At 46.6% G+C, this 23,381-nt stretch overlaps 1 protein-coding gene and 1 non-coding gene across 3 annotated transcripts; both read left to right on the top strand.

Annotated features, from left to right (window-relative positions):
- The first annotated feature begins 2,735 nt into the window (after positions 1–2,735).
- On the top strand, positions 2,736–11,920 carry LOC115207214 (60S ribosomal protein L29). Of its 2 annotated transcripts, none has more exons than XM_029774186.1 (4): positions 2,736–2,832; positions 3,373–3,424; positions 7,132–7,196; positions 11,731–11,920. In XM_029774186.1, exons 2-4 carry the CDS (start codon positions 3,388–3,390, stop codon positions 11,839–11,841), a joined length of 213 nt encoding a protein of 70 aa, XP_029630046.1. In that variant the 5' UTR covers positions 2,736–2,832; positions 3,373–3,387; the 3' UTR covers positions 11,842–11,920. The 2 variants fall into 2 exon arrangements, with proteins under 2 accessions (XP_029630046.1, XP_029630047.1); XM_029774187.1 differs by lacking the exon at positions 2,736–2,832 and adding an exon at positions 2,886–2,910.
- On the top strand, positions 8,034–8,256 carry LOC115148000 (small nucleolar RNA SNORA73 family). The gene has a single exon (XR_003866574.1). It is a non-coding gene; the product is annotated as a small nucleolar RNA SNORA73 family (small nucleolar RNA).
- Positions 11,921–23,381: the final 11,461 nt, after the last annotated feature.

Raw genomic sequence — 23,381 nt, 5'->3', positions numbered from 1 at the left:
GTCTGTCTCAGTCTACTATCAGTCTGCCTCAGTCTACTATCAGTCTGTCTCAGTCTACTATCAGTCTGTCTCAGTCTACTATCAGTCTGTCTCAGTCTACTATCAGTCTGTCAGTCTACTATCAGTCTGCCTCAGTCTACTATCAGTCTGCCTCAGTCTACTACAGTGCAAGCCCCCCCCCAAAAGAAATGCCATATTCTAACCTGTGTTGTGATTATTGCGTTGTTTGCTCTGTTAACCTGTTAACATTTAACTAGGCAAGTTAGTTAAGAACAAATTCTTATTTACAATGACGGCCTACTCCAGCCAAGCCCTAACCTGGATGATGCTGGGCCAATTGTATGCCGCCCTGTGGGACTCCTAATCACAGCCGGTTGTGATACAGCCTGGAATCAAACCAGGGTCTGTAGTGACGCCTCTAGCACTGAGATGCAGTGCCTTAGACCGCTGCGCCACTCGGGATCCCAAGTCACAAAGAAAACAGGAGCTGCCTCCACTATTCCAGCACCATTTCAACTTCATCAAATCACCTCTGCTTAGTCTAATACTGGGACAACTAAAACATACCAAAAATGATTTAGTCCAATCAACGTAAGCTAAATAGGATGTGGCTGTCCATGGTTCTGATTTCTGTGTGCGCATTCATGCAAGTAGCAAAACATGTTGACTCACCCTAATTGTAGAGAAACACCAATGACATCCTCCTCTCTTTCATGTTGACCAAACAGTCTATCACTGTCATACGGTACACGCTTTTATTTTTTTGTTATCTTAAGCTACCTGGCTAAAAAGCTTGCTTGCTAGCCTAACTTCCATTCAAGGGCCACGTTAGCTAGTTCACATTAGCCTTCTACATCTAGCTACATATTGAACTTTCATCCTCTTAGGCCAGGGACACAACAATGTATGAATTAATTGTTGGATCAGAATCACCATTTTAATCTTTGGTCAGTACAGAGAATAAAGTAAAACCACAAGTCCAAATCCCTAGCTCCATCCATGGCTAATTTAGGAAAGGGACAATTGTAGCTAGCTAGCCACCAGAGGACAACAACACAACGAGATGCATCAATTCAAGTTTTTCTGTCACTGAGGTATGCTCTCAATGGGATTTGATAGGAGTGACGCCAAATCCAAACTGGCTTCCTTTGACACTTTTTTTTGGTGCGCCAGCGTAACAGTGTAGGTTCCGTCCCTCTCTTCGCCCCAACCTGGGCTCGAACCAGGGACCCTCTGCACACATCAACAACTGACACCCCACGAAGCATCGTTACCCATCGCGCCACAAAAGCCGCGGCCCTTGCAACGCAAGGGGAAACCCTACTTCAAGTCTCAGAGCGAGTGACATCACTGATTGAAACGCTATTAGCGTGCACCACCGCTAACTAACTAGCCATTTCACATCGGTTACACCAGGAACATTCACAGTTGAGCTCGCTCAGTTTAGCAAATGTTTTTATACTTATTTTTTTGTCAAAGGAGGCCACATGTTTACTGGCTTGTCTTGCCTTCTCTTGTCTACAGGCGGCAACAATGTCATACTCGTTCGAACCAGACAGCATCAGATTGATGGCCTACAGGTAGAGAAACAGAGGGGCGCTGTTTCGCTCACTCGGATGCTTTCTCCTGGGAGATACATTCAGTCTCTCGTGAATTGAAAGAACATTTTGAAACACATTTATTTTAACACACACCACAGACTACATGTATATGTTAGTCATTTAGCAGATGCTCTTATCCGGAGTGATTAACAGGAGCAATTACAGTTAAATGCCTTGCTCAAGGGAACAACAGCTTTTTCAACTAGTCAGCCTAGGGATTCCAACCAGCAACCATTTAGTTACTGGCTCAACGCTCTAAGCCTCTAGGCTACCTGTCTGTGTCTGTCTGCACACCTGGCCTTCACCATCAATACATTGGAAACCCTTGCATGTCACATTTTGAGGTCAATAGGTAGCAACCTGATATGCCAGTCTAGCTAGTTAGCAATGCAGAAATATATTAGCTACCCTGTTTAATGTGTTTTACAAAGATTAAATAGGAAAAACCCTTCTTGTTTTGAGGTCAGGTCTGGCAGATAAAGATAATAAATAATTCACAACGTGCTCCTCTCACAGACCTATCCGTACTTTTTATGGTTATATTCGTGGCTGTAGAAAATCCCCTTTATTTAACAGCGACACTTGCTGGTTGGAAAATTAGATTGTGTAATGTCTCCTACACTGCACTAGGGGGGACGTGTTGTCTTTAAAAACGTCTTCTAGTTTTCTCCCCTTGTCTACTACGCTCGTTTGATTCGATGGTTCATACAAAGACAGTAAAGTATGATGATATGCTGAAACTGCTTCTCCAATAGAAATCCCTGATCACGCTTACAGGCGACGTCAAGGTGGCGTTGCTATGCTAAGCGCATGCGCAGAAATACGTCTTCCGGTCTAACGGTCTTCCCGCGTCAAACTGCGCATGTGCAAACCGTCAAATTAAAGACTACTTCAATGTATTTTTTTTTTTTCTAAATTAAAAACGTGCTAGTTTGTTACTTTCATAAGGTTGGAGTAATAACATGGTCAACTACTTAAGACATTAGCTAGAAATATAGGTTATTGTTTTAGATTTTAAGAAAATGAACAACTAAGGAATAACATTTTTTAACTACTCTCTTTGACATGTGAAACCCCAAACCCCGGCCTGGTCTGTTTGGTCTGCTTCATAAACGTTCTCGGAAGTCTTGCGATGTTGCGCCTCTGGGTTTAGAAACTCTTTGGTTCATATTTCCTTGATTTTTTCTGCGTTATTTCTTCCTCTTCCTGTTGTCGTCTGTATGTCTGGCAGGTAACGAATTTTACTCCCGAGTCCAACATGTAATCTGCATCAATCCTCCTATCTACGTTGTAGATTCATATACAATGAGTATGTGTGCATATAGTGTAAAATATCACCTACAACACAGTCAGGTTTTTAAATCTGTTAATTTTGTTCCCCGTTAGATGATTTAACCAAGCATAGCTCTGGGTTTCTAGTCGCTAGCTTTAACTTGCTATCAAAACGAACGTTTTCCATGCCGCCTGCATATCACCAAACTAAAGTAGTCAAATGTTTGAAAACGACAGTTCTGGTGTTACTTTTTTTAAATCTAAAACATTCACCTCCTAAAAGGCGAATAATGTCGTTGTTCATATCATTGCAGACGCATCTCGGATCTCTGGCTTGTTCGAAACTTGCTAACTACCATCTACCGATTACTTATCCGCTTAACTACAGCGGTATAAACGGGGTTTTTAGAAAGAAAACGTGAGTTCCAGGGTGGATCTTTCCAGTGTACAAAACGTTACTTTAAAATTCAATTCCACATTTTGTTTCTTTCGTCAACAGATCCACAGAACAGAAATGGCAAAGTCAAAGAATCACACCACACACAACCAGTGTAAGTAGAAATGAATGGATAGCTAGTTAGTTACATCAGGTTACCGCTGTGGATCTATCCAGCTAGTTAGTTACATCAGGTTACCGCCGTGGATCTATCCAGCTAGTTAGCTACATCAGGTTACTGCTGTGGAGCTATCCAGCTAGTTAGCTACATCAGGTTACCGCTGTGGAGCTATCCAGCTAGTTAGTTACATCAGGTTAGCAGCTGTGGAGCTATCCAGCTAGTTAGCTACATCAGGTTACCGCTGTGGATCTATCCAGCTAGTTAGTTACATCAGGTTAGCAGCTGTGGAGCTATCCAGCTAGTTAGCTACATCAGGTTACCACTGTGGAGCTATCCAGCTAGTTAGCTACATCAAGTTACCGCTGTGGATCTATCCAGCTAGTTAGCTACATCAGGTTACAGCTGTGAAACTATCCAGCTAGTTAGCTACATCAGGTTACCGCTGTGGAGCTATCCAGATAGTTAGCTACATCAGGTTACCGCCGTGGAACTATCCAGCTAGTTAGCTACATCAGGCTACCGCTGTGGATCTATCCAACTAGTTAGCTACATCAGGTTACCGCCGTGGAACTATCCAGCTAGTTAGCTACATCAGGTTACCGCTGTGGATCTATCCAGCTAGTTAGCTACATCAGGTTACCGCTGTGGATCTATCCAGCAAGTTAGCTACATCAGGTTACCACTGTGGAGCTATCCAGCTAGTTAGCTACATCAAGTTACCGCTGTGGATCTATCCAGCTAGTTAGCTACATCAGGTTACAGCTGTGAAACTATCCAGCTAGTTAGCTACATCAGGTTACCGCTGTGGAGCTATCCAGCTAGTTAGCTACATCAGGTTACCGCTGTGAAACTATCCAGCTAGTTAGCTACATCAGGTTACCGCTGTGGAACTATCCAGCTAGTTAGCTACATCAGGTTACCGCTGTGGAACTATCCAGCTAGTTAGCTACATCAGGTTACAGCTGTGGATCTATCCAGCTAGTTAGCTACATCAGGTTACCGCTGTGGATCTATCCAGCTAGTTAGCTACATCAGGTTACCGCTGTGGATCTATCCAGCTAGTTAGCTACATCAAGTTACCGCTGTGGATCTATCCAGCTAGTTAGCTACATCAGGTTACCGCCGTGGAACTATCCAGCTAGTTAGCTACATCAGGTTACCGCTGTGGATCTATCCAGCTAGTTAGCTACATCAGGTTACCGCTGTGGATCTATCCAGCTAGTTAGCTACATCAGGTTACCACTGTGGAGCTATCCAGCTAGTTAGCTACATCAAGTTACCGCTGTGGATCTATCCAGCTAGTTAGCTACATCAGGTTACAGCTGTGAAACTATCCAGCTAGTTAGCTACATCAGGTTACCGCTGTGGAGCTATCCAGATAGTTAGCTACATCAGGTTACCGCTGTGGAGCTATCCAGCTAGTTAGCTACATCAGGTTACCGCTGTGAAACTATCCAGCTAGTTAGCTACATCAGGTTACCGCTGTAGAGCTATCCAGCTAGTTGGCTACATCAGGTTACTGCTGTGGAGCTATCCACCTAGTTAGCTACATCAGGTTACCGCTGTGGAACTATCCAGCTAGTTAGCTACATCAGGTTACCGCTGTGGAGCTATCCAGCTAGTTAGCTACATCAGGTTACCGCTGTGGAGCTATCCAGCTAGTTAGCTACATCAGGTTACCGCTGTGGATCTATCCAGCTAGTTAGCTACATCAGGTTACCGCTGTGGATCTATCCAGCTAGTTAGCTACATCAGGTTACCGCTGTGGATCTATCCAGCTAGTTAGCTACATCAGGTTACCGCTGTGGAGCTATCCAGCTAGTTAGCTACATCAGGTTACCGCTGTGGAGCTATCCAGCTAGTTAGCTACATCAGGTTACCGCTGTGAAACTATCCAGCTAGTTAGCTACATCAGGTTACCGCTGTGGAGCTATCCAGCTAGTTAGCTACATCAGGTTACCGCTGTGGAGCTATCCAGCTAGTTAGCTACATCAGGTTACCGCTGTGGAGCTATCCAGCTAGTTAGCTACATCAGGTTACCGCTGTGGAACTATCCAGCTAGTTAGCTACATCAGGTTACCGCTGTGGAACTATCCACCTAGTTAGCTACATCAGGTTACCGCTGTGGAGCTATCCAGCTAGTTAGTTACATCAGGTTACCGCTGTGGAGCTATCCAGCTAGTTAGCTACATCAGGTTACCGCTGTGGAACTATCCACCTAGTTAGCTACATCAGGTTACCGCTGTGGAGCTATCCAGCTAGTTAGCTACATCAAGTTACCGCTGTGGATCTATCCAGCTAGTTAGCTACATCAGGTTACCGCCGTGGAACTATCCAGCTAGTTAGCTACATCAGGTTACCGCTGTGGATCTATCCAGCTAGTTAGCTACATCAGGTTACCGCTGTGGATCTATCCAGCTAGTTAGCTACATCAGGTTACCACTGTGGAGCTATCCAGCTAGTTAGCTACATCAAGTTACCGCTGTGGATCTATCCAGCTAGTTAGCTACATCAGGTTACAGCTGTGAAACTATCCAGCTAGTTAGCTACATCAGGTTACCGCTGTGGAGCTATCCAGATAGTTAGCTACATCAGGTTACCGCTGTGGAGCTATCCAGCTAGTTAGCTACATCAGGTTACCGCTGTGAAACTATCCAGCTAGTTAGCTACATCAGGTTACCGCTGTAGAGCTATCCAGCTAGTTGGCTACATCAGGTTACTGCTGTGGAGCTATCCAGCTAGTTAGCTACATCAGGTTACCGCTGTGGAGCTATCCAGCTAGTTAGCTACATCAGGTTACCGCTGTGGATCTATCCAGCTAGTTAGCTACATCAGGTTACAGCTGTGGATCTATCCAGCTAGTTAGCTACATCAGGTTACCGCTGTGGATCTATCCAGCTAGTTAGCTACATCAGGTTACCGCTGTGGAGCTATCCAGCTAGTTAGCTACATCAGGTTACCGCTGTGGAGCTATCCAGCTAGTTAGCTACATCAGGTTACCGCTGTGGAGCTATCCAGCTAGTTAGCTACATCAGGTTACCGCTGTGGAGCTATCCAGCTAGTTAGCTACATCAGGTTACCGCTGTGGAACTATCCAGCTAGTTAGCTACATCAGGTTACCGCTGTGGAACTATCCACCTAGTTAGCTACATCAGGTTACCGCTGTGGAGCTATCCAGCTAGTTAGTTACATCAGGTTACCGCTGTGGAGCTATCCAGCTAGTTAGCTACATCAGGTTACCGCTGTGGAGCTATCCAGCTAGTTAGCTACATCAGGTTACCGCTGTGGAGCTATCCAGCTAGTTAGCTACATCAGGTTACCGCTGTGGAACTATCCACCTAGTTAGCTACATCAGGTTACCGCTGTGGAGCTATCCAGCTAGTTAGCTACATCAGGTTACCGCTGTGGAGCTATCCAGCTAGTTAGCTACATCAGGTTACCGCTGTGGAGCTATCCAGCTAGTTAGCTACATCAGGTTACCGCTGTGAAACTATCCAGCTAGTTAGCTACATCAGGTTACCGCTGTGAAACTATCCAGCTAGTTAGCTACATCAGGTTACCGCTGTGGAGCTATCCAGCTAGTTAGCTACATCAGGTTACCGCTGAGTGACGATGATGGGCTAGTTAGCCAACTAATGATGCCCTGTTCAAAACGGTTCCCAAACGTTTTGTGTACTAGTCTGTTTCCTCTCTGTCTACAGCCCGTAAGGCCCACAGGAATGGGATCAAGAAGCCCAGACCAGACCGATATGAGTCCATGAAAGGGGTATGTATTGTAAGGTGTCCAAAAAAAAAAATGCATATTTTGATCAATAGGTAAAATAATATTTTAATTGTGTAGATAATCCTCTAAGAAGACCAATGGTCCAAACCTCATGTCTTGTATCATAATCCATTTAAAACTTACTGGGTTTTTTACCCTTGTAGGATGGTCAAAATTAGGGTGACTAATTCAATGCAGGCCAGAGAACAAAGTTGTTTAAAATCTGAAAAGTAGCATTGTGTCAGTTAGGCTGTGTGAGAATTTAAGGCCAACTGACAGGCTTCCGTTGAATTCGTCATCTTTCTTCTCAATTCCAGACAACAGTATAGAGATCGTATTTTCATATTTTAATGTACGCTGTTCATATTAACGACACGTTCCTGTTCTTTTTTCAAGACTTCTCACAAAAAAACAAGTGTATTTCTGAAATGGCAACGTACCACTGAGTGTACGCAATTTGTTTATTTTCATTTTTTTCCCGAAGCCTTTTACATTTTAATTCGGCTTGTCATGCTAATTTAGTTATTTACGACCTGCGTAAACAAGTTGGAAGACGACTACCACACCGTTTTCAATCCTCAAGTTTTAGCGAGAAAAACACCGTTCTGTCAAGAGCTCAGTGCTTATTATCTGATGTATTAGGTTACGAAATATGATCGAATGTCAAGGATGCATCAAAGACCCATATCGGTCTTGTATTTTCTAACATCTCTGGGCAGAGTGGCTGGACACCCTATGTAATGATCTGCTGCTGGCTGATCCATCAATCAATGTGATTAGTACACCAGATGCGGTTGCCTCAAATAATATAAACGTATCAAAATCAAGGGGTTGTAAATTCTGACGTGGACATCCTGTGAGGTCGCTCTCCCGTGGCTCTGTCCTTGTGGCGTATGGGAGCGTAGCACTTCGATGCTGTGACGTACAGTCCCTTTCCACGACGTCAGAGAGCAAGCTTTGTCCCCGGCCCTCGGGCTGGTGAGGACAGCGTTCTGTATATTCCTACATCTTCCCAGAGCCCTTTGGGCCATGACTGGGGGGCTAAACCATGCATTGCACAATTTCCATTTATTGGAGCCACTTTCCTGTTTTCATGCATATAATACTACTTGTGATTTTATATATATATTATATATATGGACTAATATATTTTTACTCTTTTCTACATTGTAGAATAATAGTGAAGACATCAAAACTATGAAATAACACATGGAATCGTAGTAACCAAAGAAATGTTAAACAAATCAAAACTATATTTGAGATTCTTCAAAGTAACCACCCTTTGCCTTGATGACAGCTTTGCACACTCTTGGCATTCTCTCAACCAGCTTCACCTGGAATGCTTTTCCAACAGTCTTGAAGTAGTTCCCACATATGCTGAGCACTTGTTGGCTGCTATTCCTTCACTCTGCGGTCCAACTCATCCCAAACCATCTCAATTTGGTTGAGGTCGGGTGATTGTGGAGGCCAGGTAATCTGATGCAGCACTCCATCACTCCCCTTCTTGGTCAAATATCCCTAACACAGCCTAAAGGTGTGTTGGGTCATTGTCCTTTTGAAAAACAAATGCTAGTCCCACTACGCACAAACCAGATGGGATGGTGTATCGCTGCAGAATGCTGTGGTAGCCATGCTAGTAAAGTGTGCTTTGAATTCTAAATAAATCACCAACAGTGTCACCAGCAAAGCAACATCACACCACCTTCTCCATGCTTCATGGTGGGAACCACACATGTGGAGATCATCCGTTCACCTACTCTGCATCTCACGAAGACACGCCGGTTGGAGCCAAAAATCGCAATTTTGGAGTCATCAGACCAAAGGACAGATTTCCACCGGCCTAATGTCCACTGCTCGTGTTTCTTGGGCCAAGCAAGTCTCTTCTTCTTAATGGTGTCCTTTAATAGTGGTTTCTTTGTAGTAATTCGACCATGAAGGCCTGATTTCACGCAGTCTCTTAACAGTTCATGTCTGTTACCTGAACTTTGTGAAGCATTTATTTGGGCTGCCTTTCCTGAGGCTGGTAACTCTAATGAACTTATCCTCTGCAGCAGCTGAAACTCTGGGTCTTACTTTCCTGTGGCGGTCCTCATGAGAGCCAGTTTCATCATAGTGCTTGATGGAAATTGCGACTGCACCTGAAGAAACTTTCAAAGTTCTTGACATTTTCCAAATTGACTGACCTTCATGTCTTAAAGTATTGATGGACTGTCGTTTCTCTATGCTTATTTGAGCTGTTCTTGCCATAATATGGACTTGGTCTTTTACCAAATAGGGCTATCTTCTGTATACTACCCCTACCTTGTCACAACACAACTGATTGGCTCAAACGCATTAAGATGGAAATTCCACAAATTAACAAGGCATACCTGTTAATTGAAATGCATTCCAGGTAACTACCTCATGAAGCTGGTTGAGAGAATGCCAAGAGTGTGCTAAGCTGTCATGAAGACAAAGGCTGGAAACTTTGAACAATCTAGTAAAATAAATGTAACAATTTTTAGGTTACTAAAATAATTCCATGTGTTATTTCATAGTTTTGATGTCTTCATTATTCTACAATGTAGAAAATAGTAAACAATTAAAGAACCCTGTAATGAGGCGCAACTTAACTTTTGACTGGTAGTGTATGTCTATATAACATATAAACTGAACAAACATAAAGACAAAGTGTTGGTCCCATGTTTCATGAGCTGATGTAAAAGGTCCCAGAAATGTTCCGCACAGCTTATTTCTTTCAAATTGTACGCAAATGTGTTTAGATCCTTGTTTGTGATTATTTCTCCTTTGATGGATATACCTGTCAGGTGGATGGATTATCAGAGTTGTTGGCAGATAATGTTAATTTCTCTACCATAAGCCGCCTCCAACATGATTTTGGAGAATTTAGCAGTGCGTCCAACCGGCCCCACAACCTCAGACCACGCCAGCCCAAGGACCTCCACAACCGGCTTCTTCACCTGCGAAATGGTCTGAGACCAGCCACCCTGACAGCTGATGAAACTGGGTTTGCACAACTGAATAATCTTTGCACAAACTGTCAGAAACCGTCTCAGGGAAGCTTATCTGCGTGCTCGTCGTCCTCACCAGGGTCTTGACCTGACTGCAGTTCGGTGTCGTAACCGACTTCAGTGGGGAAAATGCTCACCTTCGATGGCCACTGGCACGGTGGAGAAGTGGGCTCTTCACGGATGAGTCCCGGTTTCAACTGTACCGGGCAGATGGCAGACGTGTGGTTGTGTGTGAGCGGTTTGCTGATGTCAACGTTGTGAACAGAGTGCCCCATGGTGGGGTTATGGTGTGGGCAGGCCTAAGCTATGTACAACGAACAGAATTGCATTTTATAGATGGTAATTTGAATGCACAGAGATACAGTGATGAGATCCTGAGGCCCATTGTGTCATTCATCTGCCACCATCATCTCATGTTTCAGCATTATAATGTACGGCCCCATGTCGCAAGAGTCTGTACACAATATTGATAATGTCCCAGTTCTTCCATGGCCTCCATACCCACCAGACATGTCACCCATTGATCATGTTTGGGATGCTCTGGATCGACGTGTTCCAGTTCCCACCAATATCCAGCAACTTCACACAGCCATTGAAGAGGAGTTGGACAACATACTACAGACCACAATCAACAGCCTGATCAACTCTATGTGAAGGAAATGTGCCATACTGCAAATGGTGGTCACACCAGATACAGACTGGTTTTCTGATCCACGCCCCTACCTTTTTTTTTAAAAGGTATCTGTGACCAACAGATGCATATCTGTATTCCCAGTCATGTGAAATCCATAGATTTTTTTTACCTTTATTTAACTAGGCAAGTCAGTTAAGAACAAATTCTTATTTTCAATGGCAGCCTAGGAACAGTGGGTTAACTGCCTTGTTCAGGGGCAGAACGACAGATTTGTAGCTTGTCAGCTCGAGGATTCAAACTTGCAACCTTTCGGTTACTAGTCCAACGCTCTAACCACTAGGCTACCTGCCGCTCTAACCACTAGGCTAACCACTAGGCTACCTGCCTCCCCACTCTAACCACTAGGCTACACTGTCGCCCAGATTAGGCCCTAATGAATTTATTTCAATCGACTGATTTTCCTTATGAGGTGTAACTCAGTAAAATGTTTGAAATTGTTGCATGTTGTGTTTTACATTTGGTTTGATTGGTCAGACTGCCTCAAACTTTAATTCACATAACCTATAAAGAGACAATTGGTCCTGCCTCTGGTAGATATTCATTTAGCTGGAGTCAAATGACTTCTGGGAGATGGTTATGACTCTTTAGACTAAAGGGGTTTGTCTGAGATTCAGCTAATCTGTGAGGTCCTTTTATTTTTATGAATGGTTGAAATATATATCTGCTGGTGGTATGGGTGAGATGTTTAGCGAAGGAGGTTGATCCATTTGCACGCTGTACCAATCCTTCAGATTTATACCTTTTTTTTAAATTATTGAACACACTTTCAGTATTGTTCACGTATGAAAAGTGACATATTTCCTCAACTTACTATCTCCTTGTTCTTCTCCAGGTCGACCCGAAATTCATGAAGAACATGCGTTTCGCCAAGAAGCACAACAAGAAGGGACAGAAGACAGCCAACGCAGCAGCCAAGAAGATCGCTGCGGCAGCCGCCCCTTAGACTGGATTGGCTGATCACTGCATCGCCACGTTCCATTGACTTTGTTACCATCACAATAAAGCTTTGTTAGTTTATTGGGTACTTTTTGTATACTTTTTATAGCCGAAAGTTCTTAAAAGTAGTGCTCTCACGAGCTAAAAGTTGTCCCCGAAAATGACCTGCTTTATCACGCTCTGATAGGAGCACCAAGTCATCGCTCTCCATCTCTGCTGTGTCCACTGAGCTGTTGGGGCTCATCCTGCAATCTCATTGGATAAAGGGGGTGTAGGGAAAAATTACGTGGCACAGTTTGAAGAAAACTGTTTCTTTCAAACTGGGGATTTTGTGGATAATTTAGGGGGAGACCGTAATTCTGCATGTAGGAGCAACGAATGGACACATCCAGCCCAAAGCGCCAGGTTTACAAAATACTTTGTTAGCCGGCGCATGTCTTTTAAAAATTACTTGTGGAATTAATGTCTGTTCTGTCACATGGCCATGTTGGCCAATCGGTGCACATTGTGGATTTTATCCTTACACCAACCAGCAGACCTGATTCAACTCATCAATACTTAAATTGAGTAGGGTGTTGGGACCAGGATTAACAAACACTAGTTTAGGGGTAAGGATGGGTCTACCGCTAGTTTAGGGGTACGGATGGGTCTACCGCTAGTTTAGGGGTACGGATGGGTCTACCACTAGTTTAGGGGTACGGATGGGTCTACCACTAGTTTAGGGGTACGGATGGGTCTACTGCTAGTTTAGGGGTATGGATGGGTCTACCGCTAGTTTAGGGGTACGGATGGGTCTACCGCTAGTTTAGGGGTACGGATGGGTCTACCGCTAGTTTAGGGGTACGGATGGGTCTACTGCTAGTTTAGGGGTACGGATGGGTCTACCGCTAGTTTAGGGGTACGGATGGGTCTACCGCTAGTTTAGGGGTACGGATGGGTCTACAGCTAGTTTAGGGGTACGGATGGGTCTACCGCTAGTTTAGGGGTACGGATGGGTCTACCGCTAGTTTAGGGGTACGGATGGGTCTACCGCTAGTTTAGGGGTACGGATGGGTCTACCGCTAGTTTAGGGGTACGGATGGGTCTACCTCTAGTTTAGGGGTACGGATGGGTCTACCTCTAGTTTAGGGGTACGGATGGGTCTACCACTAGTTTAGGGGTACGGATGGGTCTACGACACTAGTTTAGGGGTACGGATGGGTCTACGACACTAGTTTAGGGGTACGGATGGGTCTACCACTAGTTTAGGGGTACGGATGGGTCTACGACACTAGTTTAGGGGTACGGATGGGTCTACGACACTAGTTTAGGGGTACGGATGGGTCTACGACACTAGTTTAGGGGTACGGATGGGTCTTCTACACTAGTTTAGGGGTACGGATGGGTCTACCACTAGTTTAGGGGTACGGATGGGTCTACCACTAGTTTAGGGGTACGGATGGGTCTACCACTGGTTTAGGGGTACGGATGGGTCTACCACTAGTTTAGGGGTACGGATGGGTCTACCACTAGTTTAGGGGTACGGATGGGTCTACCACTAGTTTAGGGGTACGGATGGGTCTTCTACACTAGTTTAGGGGTACGGATGGGTCTTCTACACTAGTTTAGGGGTACGGATGGGTCTACCACTAGTTTAGGGGTACGGATGGGTCTACCACTAGTTTAGGGGTACGGATGGGTCTACCACTAGTTTAGGGGTACGGATGGGTCTACCACTAGTTTAGGGGTACGGATGGGTCTAACACTAGTTTAGGGGTACGGATGGGTCTACCACTACTAGTTTAGGGGTACGGATGGGTCTTCAACACTAGTTTAGGGGTACGGATGGGTCTACCACTAGTTTAGGGATACGGATGGGTCTACCACTAGTTTAGGGGTACGGATGGGTCTAACACTAGTTTAGGGGTACGGATGGGTCTACCACTAGTTTAGGGGTACGGATGGGTCTACCACTAGTTTAGGGGTACGGATGGGTCTAACACTAGTTTAGGGGTACGGATGGGTCTACCACTAGTTTAGGGGTACGGATGGGTCTACCACTAGTTTAGGGGTATGGTTGGGTCTACAACAATAGTTTAGGGATACGGATGGGTCTTCCACTAGTTTAAGGGTACGGATGGGTCTACCACTAGTTTAGGGATACGGATGGGTCTTCCACTAGTTTAGGGGTACGGATGGGTCTACCACTAGTTTAGGGATACGGATGGGTCTACCACTAGTTTAGGGGTATGGATGGGTCTTTATTTGGAGACTCTTACATGTGGCCTAAAGATGAAAATCGCCCAGGAGTAACACTTCATTGTTTCCATTATGTTCATTTAGCAGCGGTGCCTCGCCACTACTAAATCGTTGCTGCTACTCAAAAATATGTATTTTACACATTTCTGTTGAGACACACTTTTAAACGGATGGCGTAAGATTTTGGCAGTTAAGTCTCTTCTACTGACCCAGAGTCAGATGATCTCGTGGATACCATTTTTATGTCTCTGCAGTTGGAGGTTGCTAAGTAGCGTTAGCGCAATTACTAACTAGCATTAGCACATTGACTAAGTCCATGGTAAGTGCTAGCATTCTAGTAAGTGCTATTGCCAACTACCATTTGCACAATGACAAGTTCTATGGGAACAGCTAGCAAAGCATGTTCCCATAGGCGCTAGTTAGCAATGGCTCGCAAAACTCAACTTCCTTCAAATGGCACGCAGACGGCACCACAAATGGTGTCCATGAGTTAATTTGACTGGGGAATTAGAAAATGGGCCAAAATCTCACACCATCTCTTTAAGATCAATCAAATGTATTTATAAAGCCTTTTTACATCGTCAGATGTCACAAAGTGCTGTACAGAAACAACCTAAAACAGCAAGCAATGCAGATGTAGAAGCATGGTGGCTAGGAAATACTCCCTAGAAAGGCAGGAACTGAGGAAGAAACCTAGAGAGGAACCAGGCTATGAGGGGTGGCCAGTCCTCTTCTGGCTGTGCCGGGTGGAGATTATAAGATTCCAGGGCCATCAAGGCCAGATTGTTCTTCAAGATGTTCAAACGTTCATAGATGACCGGCAGGGTCAAATAATAATCACAGTGGTTGTAGAGGGTGCAACAGGTCAGCACCTCAGGAGTAAATGTCAATTGGCTTTTCATAGCCAAGCATTGAGGTCGAAAACAGCAGGTCCGGGACAGGTAGCACGTCCGGTGAACAGGTCAGGGTTCCATAGCCGCAGGCAGAACAGTTGAAACTGGAGCAGCAGCACGGCCAGGTGGACTGGGGACAACAAGGAGTCATCAAGCCAGGTAGTCCTGAGGCATGGTCCTAGGGCTCAGGTCCTCTGGGAGGGGAAGAGACAATTAGAGGGAGCATAAATTCACACAGGACACCAGATAAGACAGGAGAATTACACCAGATATAACAGACTGACCCTAGACCACTGGCACACCCACACCACTAGAGGGATATCAACAGACCACCAACTTACTACCCTGAGACCAGGCTGAGTATAGACCCCACACCACTAGAGGGATATCAACAGACCAGGCTGAGTATAGACCCCACACCACTAGAGGGATATCAACAGACCAGGCTGAGTATAGACCCCACACCACTAGAGGGATATCAACAGACCAGGCTGAGTATAGACCCCACACCACTAGATGGATATCAACAGACCAGGCTGAGTATAGACCCCACACCACTAGAGGGATATCAACAGACCAGGCTGAGTATAGACGCCACACCACTAGAGGGATATCAACAGACCAGGCTGAGTATAGACCCCACACCACTAGAGGGATATCAACAGACCAGGCTGAGTATAGACCCCACACCACTAGAGGGATATCAACAGACCAGGCTGAGTATAGACCCCACACCACTAGAGGGATATCAACAGACCAGGCTGAGTATAGACCCCACACCACTAGAGGGATATCAACAGACCAGGCTGAGTATAGACCCCACACCACTAGAGGGATATCAACAGACCAACTTACTACCCTGAGACCAGGCTGAGTATAGACCCCACACCACTAGAGGGATATCAACAGACCAACTTACTACCCTGAGACCAGGTTGAGTATAGACCCCACACCACTAGAGGGATATCAACAGACCAGGCTGAGTATAGACCCCACACCACTAGAGGGATATCAACAGACCAACTTACTACCCTGAGACCAGGCTGAGTATAGACCCCACACCACTAGAGGGATATCAACAGACCAACTTACTACCCTGAGACCAGGTTGAGTATAGACCCCACACCACTAGAGGGATATCAACAGACCAGGCTGAGTATAGACCCCACACCAAAAGAGGGATACAATTCCAGTGGTTCAGAAGTTTACATAAACTAAGTTGACTGTGCCTTTAAACAGCTTGGAAAATTCCAGAAAATTATGTCATGGCTTTAGAAGCTTCTGAGACTAATTAACATAATTTGAGTCAATTGGAGGAGTACCTGTGGATGTATTTCAAGGCCTACCTTCAAACTCAGTGCCTCTTTGCTTGATATCATGGAAAAATCAAAAGAAATCAGCCAAGACCTCAGAAAAAGTATTGTAGACCTCCACAAGTCTGGTACATCCTTGGGAGCAATTTCCAAACACCTGAAGGTACCACGTTCATCTGTACAAACAATAATACGCAAGTATAAACACCATGGGACCATGCAGCCGTCATACCGCTCAGGAAGGAGATGCGTTCTTTCTCCTAGAGATGAACGTACTTTGGTGCGAAAAGTGCAAATCGATCCCAGAACAACAGCAAAGGACCTTATGAAGATGCTGGAGGAAACAGATACAAAGGATCTATATCCACAGTAAAACGAGTCCTATATCGACATAAACTGAAAGGCCGCTCAGTAAGGAAGAAGCCACTGCTACAAAACCGTTCATAAAAAGCCAGACTACGGTTTGCAACTGCACATGAGGACAAAGATCGTACTTTTTGGAGAAATGTCCTCTGGTCTGATGAACAAAAATAGAACTGTTTGGTCATAATGACCATCATTATGTTTGGAGGAAAGAGGGGGAAGGATGCAAGCCGAAGAACACCATCCCAACCGTGAAGCACGGGGGTGGCAGCATAATGTTGTGCTTTGCTGCAGGAGGGACTGGTGCACATGTTCATTGACTACAGCTCAGGTTCAACACCATAGTGCCCTCAAAGCTCATCAATAAGCTAAGGACCCTGGGACTAAACACCTCCCTCTGCAACTGGATCCTGGACTTCCTGACGGGCCGCCCCCAGGTGGTAAAGGTAGGTAACAACACATCCGCCACGCTGATCCTCAACAAAGGGGCCCCTCAGGGGTGCGTGCTACACCTGTTGTATTCAGCATTTCACTGTAAGGTCTACTACACCTGTTGTATTCAGCATTTCACTGTAAGGTCTACACCTGTTGTATTCGGCGCGTGTGACTAATGCAATTTGATTTTGATTGGTTAAGCTTGTAAGTAAGCATTTCATGTATTTGGTTTTGGTGTTATTATAGCGAATAAATGTATTGACTGGTAAGAATTCTGAGTGTCTGGTAGAGTTTTTTCATCTACTTGGATGAAAAATGTATTTTTTATGTCCCTGTTCATAAACCATGTCGAGGGTCAGTTCCAAAACCACTCAGGCATTTGTTTACACCTTGTTCAGGCTTAGTATGCTAGATCTCAATCAATAAAAATGTGTCTGGTGCTCCTAGATTTTGTTGTGCTCCTAACTTTTTTTAATTTGGGAGCACCAGTGCTACCAATATTTTATGTATTTATTTAGAGCCCTGGCTGTTTGTAAACACAGCCTTTGTGATATGTCCTGATCCTTAAAGGGATTTATAAAATATGTTTGACTCGTTGATTGCATGGCTGTAAAGGCATTGTAGCAACCTTAAATCAACACCTAGCAACCTCATCGAGCAGTTCAGACCTCTTGGTGTAGCAGCTAGAGTGTTGGGTCAACAGTCCCCGGGCAATGGGTTCAAGTCCCTGTCGGAGCTTTCCCCAAAATTCTCTACAGTATGGAATAATTCTCATTATGATTATTATTATGTTGTCCCCAGGACCCTTCAGTGATAATGAACTTCCCTGTGCAGGACCCTTCACAGGGACCCCGTCCAGGACCCTGTGCAGGACCCTTCACAGGGACCCCGTCCAGGACCCTGTGCAGGACCCTTCACAGGGACCCTTCAGTGATAATGAACTTCCCTGTGCAGGACCCTTCACAGGGAAAGGGACCCCGTCCAGGACCCCGTGCAGCACCCTTCAGTGATAGGGAACTTCCCTCTCCTGGAGGATGAGAACGTGTGTCTGAACACCTGGACAACCACCCCCCTGGACTCTGCCTAGCAACCTGGATCTCTGCGTCAACTCTGATCTGCACTATATCAATGTCGACGGTGAGACAGTGTTATCATAACAATCATGATGACGAAGGCACAACCTCAAATCAGAGACTCTACAGACTTCAGTTAATCTCCTGCCATTGTGCCCTTGAGCAAGGTACCTAAACCTTGGTGGCTGCACTGCGGCCGAGCCGAGTTCCTCCTGTGGGGTGAGATAATGTGGGGTGAGATAATGTGGGGTGAGATAATGTGGGGTGAGTTACTGTGGGGTGAGTTACTGTGGGGTGAGATAATGTGGGGTGAGTTACTGTGGGGTGAGATAGTGTGGGGTGAGATAATGTGGGGTGAGATAATGTGGGGTGAGTTACTGTGGGGTGAGATAATGTGGGGTGAGATAATGTGGGGTGAGTTACTGTGGGGTGAGATACTGTGGGGTGAGATAATGTGGGGTGAGTTAATGTGGGGTGAGTTAATGTGGGGTGAGATAATGTGGGGTGAGTTAATGTGGGGTGAGATAATCTGGGGTGAGATAATGTGGGGTGAGATAATGTGGGGTGACTTAATGTGGGGTGAGATAATGTGGGGTGAGATAATGTGGGGTGAGATAATGTGGGGTGAGTTACTGTGGGGTGAGATAATGTGGGGTGAGATAATGTGGGGTGAGTTACTGTGGGGTGAGTTACTGTGGGGTGAGATACTGTGGGGTGAGATAATGTGGGGTGAGATAATGTGGGGTGAGTTACTGTGGGGTGAGTTACTGTGGGGTGAGACAATGTGGGGTGAGACAATGTGGGGTGAGTTAATGTGGGGTGAGTTAATGTGGGGTGAGATAATGTGGGGTGAGTTAATGTGGGGTGACTTAATGTGGGGTGAGATAATGTGGGGTGACTTAATGTGGGGTGAGTTAATGTGGGGTGACTTAATGTGGGGTGACTTAATGTGGGGTGAGATAATGTGGGGTGACTTAATGTGGGGTGACTTAATGTGGGGTGAGATAATGTGGGGTGAGATAATGTGGGTGAGTTACTGTGGGATGAGATAATGTGGGGTGAGATAATGTGGGGTAACTTAATGTGGGGTGACTTAATGTGGGGTGACTTAATGTGGGGTGAGATAATGTGGGGTGAGATAATGTGGGGTGACTTAATGTGGGGTGAGATATTGTGGGGTGAGATAATGTGGGTGAGTTACTGTGGGGTGAGATAATGTGGGGTGAGCTAATGTGGGTTGAGCTAATGTGGGGTGAGCTAATGTGGGGTGAGTTACTGTGGGGTGAGATAATGTGGGGTGAGATAATGTGGGGTGAGATAATGTGGGGTGAGACAATGTGGGGTGAGACAATGTGGGGTGAGTTACTGTGGGGTGAGTTACTGTGGGGTGAGATAATGTGGGGTGAGATAATGTGGGGTGAGTTACTGTGGGGTGAGTTACTGTCGGGTGAGATAATGTGGGGTGAGTTAATGTGGGGTGAGTTACTGTGGGGTGAGATAATGTGGGGTGAGTTAATGTGGGGTGAGATAATGTGGGGTGAGATAATGTGGGGTGAGATAATGTGGGGTGAGACAATGTGGGGTGAGTTACTGTGGGGTGAGTTACTGTGGGGTGAGATAATGTGGGGTGAGTTACTGTGGGGTGAGATAATGTGGGGTGAGATAATGTGGGGTGAGCTAATGTGGGGTGAGTTACTGTGGGGTGAGTTACTGTGGGGTGAGTTACTGTGGGGTGAGATAATGTGGGGTGAGATAATGTGGGGTGAGTTAATGTCGGGTGAGATAATGTGGGGTGAGTTACTGTGGGGTGAGTTACTGTCGGGTGAGATAATGTGGGGTGAGTTAATGTGGGGTGAGTTACTGTCGGGTGAGATAATGTGGGGTGAGTTACTGTGGGGTGAGTTAATGTCGGGTGAGATAATGTGGGGTGAGTTACTGTGGGGTGAGTTACTGTCGGGTGAGATAATGTGGGGTGAGTTAATGTGGGGTGAGTTACTGTGGGGTGAGATAATGTGGGGTGAGTTAATATGGGGTGAGTTAATGTGGGGTGAGTTAATGTGGGGTTCCCCTTTGAGTGTATCAGGGAGAAATGAACACAGACACACATTTCAAATAAGGCCTGTTAAAAAAAAGTCCCTGCCCTTGTTTCCTTGGTCAAATATAAAAACCTCTAGTCAGGCTGAAAGAAAAAGAGATGATTAAATAAAGGCTGACTCAGATGCCAGGCAGGGTGAAGTAGCATGTTGTGGCCAGTAGAGGGCAGGGTGAAGTAGCATGTAGTGGCCAGTAGATGTAGTGGCTAGGGTGTTGTAGTGACCAGTAGAGGGCAGGGTGTTGTAGTGACCAGTAGAGGGCAGGGTGTTGTAGTGGCCAGTAGAGGGCAGGGTGTTGTAGTGACCAGTAGAGGGCAGGGTGTTGTAGAGGGCAGGGTGTTGTAGTGGCCAGTAGAGGGCAGGGTGTTGTAGTGGCCAGTAGAGGGCAGGGTGTTGTAGTGACCAGTAGAGGGCAGGGTGTTGTAGTGACCAGTAGAGGGCAGGGTGTTGTAGAGGGCAGGGTGTTGTAGTGACCAGTAGAGGGCAGGGTGTTGTAGTGACCAGTAGAGGGCAGGGTGTTGTAGTGGTCAGTAGAGGGCAGGGTGTTGTAGTGACCAGTAGAGAGCAGGGTGTTGTAGTGGTCAGTAGAGGGCAGGGTGTTGTAGTGACCAGTAGAGGGCAGGGTGTTGTAGTGGTCAGTAGAGGGCAGGGTGTTGTAGTGACCAGTAGAGAGCAAGGTGTTGTAGTGGTCAGTAGAGGGCAGGGTGTTGTAGTGACCAGTAGAGGGCAGGGTGTTGTAGTGACCAGTAGAGGGCAGGGTGTTGTAGTGACCAGTAGAGGGCAGGGTGTTGTAGTGACCAGTAGAGAGCAGGGTGTTGTAGTGGTCAGTAGAGGGCAGGGTGTTGTAGAGGGCAGGGTGTTGTAGTGGTCAGTAGAGGGCAGGGTGTTGTAGTGACCAGTAGAGGGCAGGGTGTTGTAGTGGTCAGTAGAGGGCAGGGTGTTGTAGTGACCAGTAGAGAGCAGGGTGTTGTAGTGGTCAGTAGAGGGCAGGGTGTTGTAGTGACCAGTAGAGGGCAGGGTGTTGTAGTGACCAGTAGAGGGCAGGGTGTTGTAGTGACCAGTAGAGGGCAGGGTGTTGTAGAGGGCAGGGTGTTGTAGTGACCAGTAGAGGGCAGGGTGTTGTAGTGACCAGTAGAGGGCAGGGTGTTGTAGAGGGCAGGGTGTTGTAGTGACCAGTAGAGGGCAGGGTGTTGTAGTGACCAGTAGAGGGCAGGGTGTTGTAGAGGGCAGGGTGTTGTAGAGGGCAGGGTGTTGTAGTGACCAGTAGAGGGCAGGGTGTTGTAGTGGCCAGTAGAGGGCAGGGTGTTGTAGTGACCAGTAGAGGGCAGGGTGTTGTAGTGGCCAGTAGAGGGCAGGGTGTTGTAGTGGCCAGTAGAGGGCAGGGTGTTGTAGTGACCAGTAGAGGGCAGGGTGTTGTAGAGGGCAGGGTGTTGTAGTGACCAGTAGAGGGCAGGGTGTTGTAGTGGCCAGTAGAGTGCAGGGTGTTGTAGTGACCAGTAGAGGGCAGGGTGTTGTAGTGGCCAGTAGAGGGCAGGGTGTTGTAGTGACCAGTAGAGGGCAGGGTGTTGTAGAGGGCAGGGTGTTGTAGTGACCAGTAGAGGGCAGGGTGTTGTAGTGACCAGTAGAGGGCAGGGTGTTGTAGTGGCCAGTAGAGGGCAGGGTGTTGTAGTGACCAGTAGAGGGCAGGGTGTTGTAGTGGCCAGTAGAGGGCAGGGTGTTGTAGTGGCCAGTAGAGGGCAGGGTGTTGTAGAGGGCAGGGTGTTGTAGTGGCCAGTAGAGGGCAGGGTGTTGTAGAGGGCAGGGTGTTGTAGTGGCCAGTAGAGGGCAGGGTGTTGTAGTGGCCAGTAGAGGGCAGGGTGTTGTAGTGGCCAGTAGAGGGCAGGGTGTTGTAGAGGGCAGGGTGTTGTAGTGGCCAGTAGAGGGCAGGGTGTTGTAGTGGCCAGTAGAGGGCAGGGTGTTGTAGTGACCAGTAGAGGGCAGGGTGTTGTAGTGGCCAGTAGAGGGCAGGGTGTTGTAGAGGGCAGGGTGTTGTAGTGACCAGTAGAGGGCAGGGTGTTGTAGAGGGCAGGGTGTTGTAGTGACCAGTAGAGGGCAGGGTGTTGTAGAGGGCAGGGTGTTGTAGAGGGCAGGGTGTTGTAGTGGCCAGTAGAGGGCAGGGTGTTGTAGTGAGATAATGTGGGGTGAGATAATGTGAGGTGAGATAATGTGGGGTGACTTAATGTGGGGTGAGATAATGCGGGGTGAGATAATGTGGGGTGAGATAATGTGGGGTGAGATAATGTGGGGTGAGCTAATGTGGGGTGAGTTACTGTGGGGTGAGTTAATGTCGGGTGAGATAATGTGGGGTGAGTTACTGTGGGGTGAGTTACTGTCGGGTGAGATAATGTGGGGTGAGTTAATGTGGGGTGAGTTACTGTGGGGTGAGTTAATGTGGGGTGAGTTAATGTGGGGTGAGATAATGTGGGGTGAGTTAATGTGGGGTTCCCCTTTGAGTGTATCAGGGAGAAATGAACACAGACACACATTTCAAATAAGGCCTGTTAAAAAAAAGTCCCTGCCCTTGTTTCCTTGGTCAAATATAAAAACCTCTAGTCAGGCTGAAAGAAAAAGAGATGATTAAATAAAGGCTGACCCAGATGCCAGGCAGGGTGAAGTAGCATGTTGTGGCCAGTAGAGGGCAGGGTGAAGTAGCATGTAGTGGCCAGTAGATGTAGTGGCTAGGGTGTTGTAGTGACCAGTAGAGGGCAGGGTGTTGTAGTGACCAGTAGAGGGCAGGGTGTTGTAGTGGCCAGTAGAGGGCAGGGTGTTGTAGTGACCAGTAGAGGGCAGGGTGTTGTAGTGACCAGTAGAGGGCAGGGTGTTGTAGAGGGCAGGGTGTTGTAGTGACCAGTAGAGGGCAGGGTGTTGTAGTGACCAGTAGAGGGCAGGGTGTTGTAGTGGCCAGTAGAGGGCAGGGTGTTGTAGTGACCAGTAGAGGGCAGGGTGTTGTAGAGGGCAGGGTGTTGTAGTGACCAGTAGAGGGCAGGGTGTTGTAGTGACCAGTAGAGGGCAGGGTGTTGTAGTGGTCAGTAGAGGGCAGGGTGTTGTAGTGACCAGTAGAGAGCAGGGTGTTGTAGTGGTCAGTAGAGGGCAGGGTGTT

Source organism: Salmo trutta, chromosome 14, assembly GCF_901001165.1.
Source record: "Salmo trutta chromosome 14, fSalTru1.1, whole genome shotgun sequence".
NCBI lineage: Eukaryota > Metazoa > Chordata > Actinopteri > Salmoniformes > Salmonidae > Salmo > Salmo trutta.
The sequence above is the reverse complement of the archived record's forward strand: the minus strand, read 5'-3'. Positions and strand labels throughout refer to the sequence as shown.